Raw genomic sequence first — 6,288 nt, 5'->3', positions numbered from 1 at the left:
TTTAATTTTTCACCGCACCCTATTGTATAAGAGGCCATTGTACCATTCTGTTTATCGTTGCCTTTGCCGCTGCATGGTGCCACACCGCCTCCTCTTGGTTTTCTTCGAGTCAGTTTATCTTTCGGATTCTCGTTCGCCATCTCATTACCAATTCTTCCACGATAACTTGAGCACCACGGCAATGACAGGTCATAGTTTGATAGAGAGTGTGGAGTAGCTCGATAACTTCTTGTTCATTGCCGGTTTACAAAGGAACTGATAGGTTTGTGTTCTTTAGTCTTAAAAGCACTGTCTTGTTGTCGAAGAAAACACGCACCTTATTTTTGCTGTAGCCTATGGTGGTCACTTTTAATTAGCGCTTTCCTTCTATTTTTAGCCTGTAAAGTGTGTTTTTTGTATAGCTGGAAATCCCACCACGACAATTAGGGTATTACACGATACGATTAACGAAATTGAACTGCTCGTCGTGCTAGTGTAGGTTTATTCTTGTGCTGACTGCCATTAAAGTATCCTTTCGTTAAATGCATTGAATTACGTCTTGTTTGAAACGCACTTTATTAGTTACACGCAAGATAAAGTTTTTCATTTATTTACTTTGCATATTTTGCAACATGTTTCTAGTTTGAAAATTGAATGAGGCTGTTCACCAGGCATTAAATTAAGTAATATGAGATGTTCTACTGGTGCAATTCAAACGTGGGAATAAAAGCAGATTGTCACTGTATACATCTTGTGGTAGCTTAGCTTAATTTGCACCAGTAGAACATCTAATATTCTTTAATGTTTCTAGTTTGTTTTTGTTTTTTTTGTGTTTTGTGATTTTAAAATTCCTTATTTTTTATGCGGCTCCGTGCATTAATATATGTTATTAAATGCAATCAGCAATGTTCGGAAAATTGTATAATTTATTGATAAAGCTTTCACCGTCGTAAAGACATCAACCTCTACCTCATCATTAATGCAACTGATAAGTTTTGAATAAATACCCTTTCACTTTTTTTACAATTTGTTATATGGGAGCCGACAAGGTTCTGCAGCTTTGTTCACAAGAAAGAGGCAGAGGAGCACCCGATAACGATTGTGTAGTAAATATTTCCAACAATACCATTAATGCTTGAACTGAGAAATATAGGCTGCTGTACAGTATTTACAGAACGATCTGGAATTTACTCTTTGTTTGAAATGAAACTTGTCAAAAGTACAACAAAAAGTATACTTCTTTTCAAAACACTACTCAAAGCACATCAGTACTGAATTATTTTGACAAAAGCGCAACTTTGTGTGATAAAGTACATTGCATTAGAATCAATTTTGAAGGACCAGTTCCAATAAGTGGTCAAGACAATGATCAGCATCCAATCCAATATTTCTGTAAATCTCCTGGATTTTTTATACCAGCTGTTTTTTTAATGCCACGAAATGTTTTCCAACCGGAAAATGCTCGAAGACCTTGTAATCGTCCAAAGCCGGATAACCGCCAAAAGTTCGTCTTCTTAAAGAAATAGACTTTTCCTGCAAAAAGTGACAATCACTATGTATTGAAATGAACTGTTCGGCTCAATTAAATAACTTTAAGATGAATTCTTCTTCAGGTATCGATATCGTTCCAATTTCTGTGTCACCAGTTACTTAAAGTGAAATTAGTCAACGTCAAAGTTCTTCCAAAAAATGGAAAAAAGTTAATCTTTATCCTTCTAGTGAAAATACTTAAATAAACATGAAAACATTATGAATCAAAGAGAACAGTTTGTAGATTTTGAGACGGACTTAGGCTATTTGCAAATCACGTCAACTAAAATTTTAAAAAACGGTAATAATTTGCATTCACGTATCTCTCAACTCACTTTACCTACTCTCTAACTTTTTTACAGGCAAATAACATAAATTTGATGTCGAAAAATTCCTTTGCAATTGACTGCGACATTTAATGCTTCAACAATGACTTTCAACACAAAAACATATCCTTACCATTTCTCCATTGTATAGCTGCGTCTATTTTAGTAGGAGCGTTAGGCCAGATGTCATGTATAAGGGTTCGATTCCTAGAGACACTTCTTCTGAACTCAGGAAATTCATAAACAAACCTTCCTATGAAAAAAGAGTTTAAAATATTTAAATTTTGGTGGTCTTTCAAAAGTTTTAATTTAAAGTTGGTTGGGTTATAGTGGAATGGAGACAAACCATACCTTGGATGTTTAATATAAGAATTGTTACTCAATGCAACAAACAGTGTACCAGCCTGTTTTAATCATAGATCGATTTCGCATCACAGCATGTTCAGTATGATCATGTCAATAAGCTTTTGACATGATCATACTGAGGATGATGTGATAACGAAATCGTCCAACATACGTCCAACTAATCAACATATGTTCCATACACCTGACTTAACAAAGGTACAATGTAGAATATGTATTTAGAAATCAAAATTTTTATTAAAAAAATATCAACAAACAAGCTTAACAAATACACAAAAACCATAGTTTGAACAAGCGTTTTTAATTCAACAAAAATCAACATCGACCTTTAATGACGTAAGGAACACCATCTCCTAACTGCATAGCTGCATCAATGTTTGATGGAATTTTGAAATAAGAAGTAGGTTTCGGATATCCCCTTATAAGCCTTCCTCTTTGATATCTCCACATCAAGCTTCCTGAAAGAAAATTGCAATCAGATAAGAACACAAAAGCTAAATCCAACCAAATAATTCGATAAAAAGTACAGTACAGTCTATCTACAGTATAAAGACTCATCTACAAAAGAGTTTTTAATAACAGTAGTTTTCCATAGAAGAAAAAAAAGCAGTAGGCTAGTTTTGTTAGTTCAGACAAAAAGTTCTTGGTATTACAGGAAATGAAGTATCAACATTTGGCTTCCCATGGCCAAAACTACAATAATACCCTTGGTGTTTTGAACTTGTTTTAACGGATAATTTGCAAAACATTTGCTTTTCGCATCGTTTAACTACAAACTTCGGGCTAAAAATGTATTGAAATGCGTATTAAAACAAATAAAAACACCTGAAATGGCAGTCTAAACAAGCTTTATGATATTCACCTTTGAAAAAATATGTATGGCCTGTAGTTTTAGAATGAAAAGAAGCAGTGATATTAGCCGGCAGCTCTTTCCACAGAGTCTTGATTCTTTTTGGATATCCTTTCAAAACTCCGAAGTCATTTATTTTCCAGAAAAATCTTCTCTTAAAACCATAAATCGCCTCTGATCTAGGATCTGAAGTCAGTTGATTGGTTCTAACTTTAAAAAAAGTCTCACACAAGATTTTCAAATTCAATTTTTATAAATATTTTATTGATTTTGACATAGATTTTTGTTTTTTCAGTAAATATTTCATCTCCTCTGTAGCGTTGTAAAATATAATAGGGTGACTCCAAAGAGCAGTTTGACGTATTGATTTCACATTGCTTGTCAGTCATCAACTTATTTTTACTGCATGTGCGTTGACATGTAAAAACTGGCATACATAAATGTACCACTTCTATGAAATACTCACCGAAATACATGGCATCAAAGGAAAATTGTTTCGCACAAATGTCAACAAAGTGACGTTTTTTAGTTTGTTTCGATTTTCTTCTTTTTCCTGAAAACAAGAAAAACGTTCTACAACTTAAAGGTTAAAGTTCAACTTGTATATGTATCCGCTCCATGGATTTGGAGATGTAGCATTAGAAAATACTTAAATGAAACATCTTTCTTTTAAGTGTTTGACAAAATTTAATAAAAGTAACTTTGTGGTCGTTTTCGATTCTGATGTTGCGGATTTGTGCTTTTGATCTGTAATCCACACCAATGTGGAACAAGAATAGATGAGACCTGTCTATTGCAATAACAATAACATAACATAGTAATAGGTTTTGGAAACACAGTAGAACTGTTATCAACGTTATTACAAACAATTAGGTTCCAATGCTACATAATGAGTTTCGTATATTACCATAAAGTGATTGGATGCCGGCTATGTCATCAGCATGCAATCCATCTTCTGGGTACCAACCACCATTCCAAAAGCACATGGCAGCTCCAGAGATATTACAGTGATGATCCAAGCCGAACACGTGCCCTAGTTCATGCACAGCAAGAACGGCAAGACTCCATTCATTCCAACCTAAACAAATATTTTGAAGTACAAATTTGGCCGACTACAGCACAAGTTGAAAACTCACCAGCAGTAGTGTTGACAGGAGGTCTAAGGGGTTCTTTCAGATAAGGGTCTGGGATAATTTTAAGGGTTCGTAGCCTATTCAAAGGGCCCGGGACCTTAAAGAAATTTAAGCGTATTCCTTGGATATGGTGCGTTTTTCTTACAAATGCCATAATTTTGGGCCCAAGGATCTCGCTGGTGCCGTTCCCAACTTATCCTCTCAACGGCCCAGCCCACCAGTGCAGAACACATTTGTGTTTGGATAATTACTCTCCATCATGGCTACACCGGCGTGACCCATTAGAATTATACTCATAAACATGCATCGATCGCAGATTCCCAGTAGACAACACTTTTAGCGTTTGGGCGTTTTCAGCACCGTGCAAGCTGCATGGTACAAAGGCAATCAACTGTTAATAATATTCATGGCTATTAGTTCTCTATGAAATAATGGCTCGTGCGCAAAGAATATGGTCGACCAAATCTAATTGCATATAATTGTTTTTTCAACATAATAACTAAATCAATCTTCTATGATGAACTGAACCATTGGATGCTTTTTCTTTTACCGCTTTCAGTTAACTTATGCAACCTTGCCATGAATCTAACATGGATTACCAGTCATACAGTAAATTACATATTTAAAGGAAATGCTTGGCATTTACAACAAAACTCAATAGTGAATTCTCATACTTTCCTTGCCGTTGTAGTCTTCATGAAAATGAATCTCGCCTTTCCGCGGCCCAGCCGGAAAATAGGCATGTGCCACTTCAATGCCATCTTGAAAAGAAAAGGGTCATTTGATGAAAAAGTATCAAGACATTATGTTGCTGCGATGAGTGACCATTGTTGTAAAACCAAGTAAACTACAACAGTTAATCATAAAAGTAACACCGGTTAAATTTACTTCTATAGCCCTCTGTATTATTGCTATTATACCCAGGGAGTCGAACCGTTTGATTTTTCCGGTTCGGGTCCGGTTCTGGTTCAAAGATTGTTTCAAAATTTGGTTCAGTTCCGGTTTGGTTTCGAAGAAACTTAAGAGTTCCGGTTTAGCTCCGGTTCAACAACAATGATTTGTGGTTCGGGTACGGTTCGGTTTCGACAAAAATAGTCTCAACACCGGTTTTATAAGTTCCGGTTCGGGTCCGATAAAATTAGGCCTATATTGTCTATGATGTCACAGAACAGAAGTTGCTTACCTCAAAAAATTCTTCTCCAAAGCATCGATGATAGTGGATCGTGTGTTACGGAATAGGCTATAATTCATCCGTACAATGTGACCTCCAAGATAACAACATGCTACGTACAACTTAACTTACCACAATGCGAACAATGACGTAATGCTGGAGTGAACCGCTTTTTTCAACCGGTTCGGGTTCGGTTAGGGTTGCTAACTCAAATTTTCGGTTCAGTTCCGGTTAAGGTTCAGACAAAATCGCACCAAAACCGATTTACAAAAATCCGGTTCGGGTTCGGTTCGACTCCCTGATTATACCCCTATCTTTTGTGATCCAACAAAGGCAACGCTTTTTCTTTGCCACAAGAAACAGTAAATTATCATAATTAGTCTTTTCTAAGTTTCTAGCTCATAATCACGAAAATTTCTTAAGTAGTCTCCGTCACTATCACTATGCAAGAGGCTACCTTACAAATTAATTTGCGAGTGTTCCAAAAGCAATAGCTACTATTGTTCTTAATTTTGTCATTTTGTTGCAGAATAACTTTCATATGACATGAGAAAGTCCACAATCATGATACTACATTGTTTTATTAATAATTGTAAAAGCTACTTACTGAAGGGATACCCATCTCCATGATATTTCTTGACAAATTGAAATTTAATGTCAGCCTCTGCTGGAACAAGAGTTTCTTCAAAGTTCAAATTTGTGTGTTTTCCCCAGAGATCCATAGCCCTGGTTTCAAAAATTCAAGAAAACTCAGCAAACAAAAGCGCAACATTATCAATCTACAGCAAAATCAAAAACGTTGAAATTTCATTTGTAGGCTTGGTCTTTCTGGACCTAAAGTTTTGGTAAATTGCTTCATTTGTTATTTCGTAGAATCACTTATGCTATCCACCAAGTCATTGCTAGTGATGAACAACCACGTTGGAGAACAGCATT

At 35.7% G+C, this 6,288-nt stretch overlaps 1 protein-coding gene across 1 annotated transcript; it reads right to left on the bottom strand.

Moving 5' to 3' along the window:
- Positions 1 to 1,348: 1,348 nt before the first annotated feature.
- On the bottom strand, positions 1,349 to 6,074 carry LOC145779346 (matrix metalloproteinase-14-like). Its single transcript, XM_082590950.1, has 6 exons — positions 5,960 to 6,074; positions 3,956 to 4,126; positions 3,515 to 3,601; positions 2,525 to 2,656; positions 1,969 to 2,088; positions 1,349 to 1,512 (listed from the first exon to the last, which is right to left on the bottom strand). Exons 1-6 carry the CDS (start codon positions 6,072 to 6,074, stop codon positions 1,349 to 1,351), a joined length of 789 nt encoding a protein of 262 aa, XP_082447076.1.
- Positions 6,075 to 6,288: the final 214 nt, after the last annotated feature.

The sequence above is a fragment of the Aplidium turbinatum genome, chromosome 1 (genome assembly GCF_918807975.1).
Source record: "Aplidium turbinatum chromosome 1, kaAplTurb1.1, whole genome shotgun sequence".
Lineage (NCBI taxonomy): Eukaryota > Metazoa > Chordata > Ascidiacea > Aplousobranchia > Polyclinidae > Aplidium > Aplidium turbinatum.
This window is presented reverse-complemented; position numbering and strand designations above follow the sequence as displayed.

What these genes read in the sequence shown, in the direction of transcription:
- LOC145779346 (XM_082590950.1), bottom strand. Translation starts at nt 6,074, where the DNA reads ATGGATCTCTGGGGAAAACACACAAATTTGAACTTTGAAGAAACTCTT. An exon ending in CTTTGATGCCATGTATTTCG is followed by an intron (nt 2,657 to 3,514) that starts GTGAGTATTTCA and finishes ATTTTCTTTCAG; the next exon opens with GAAGCTTGATGTGGAGATAT. An exon ending in TGTTCCTTACGTCATTAAAG is followed by an intron (nt 2,089 to 2,524) that starts GTCGATGTTGAT and finishes CTTTTTTCATAG; the next exon opens with GAAGGTTTGTTTATGAATTT.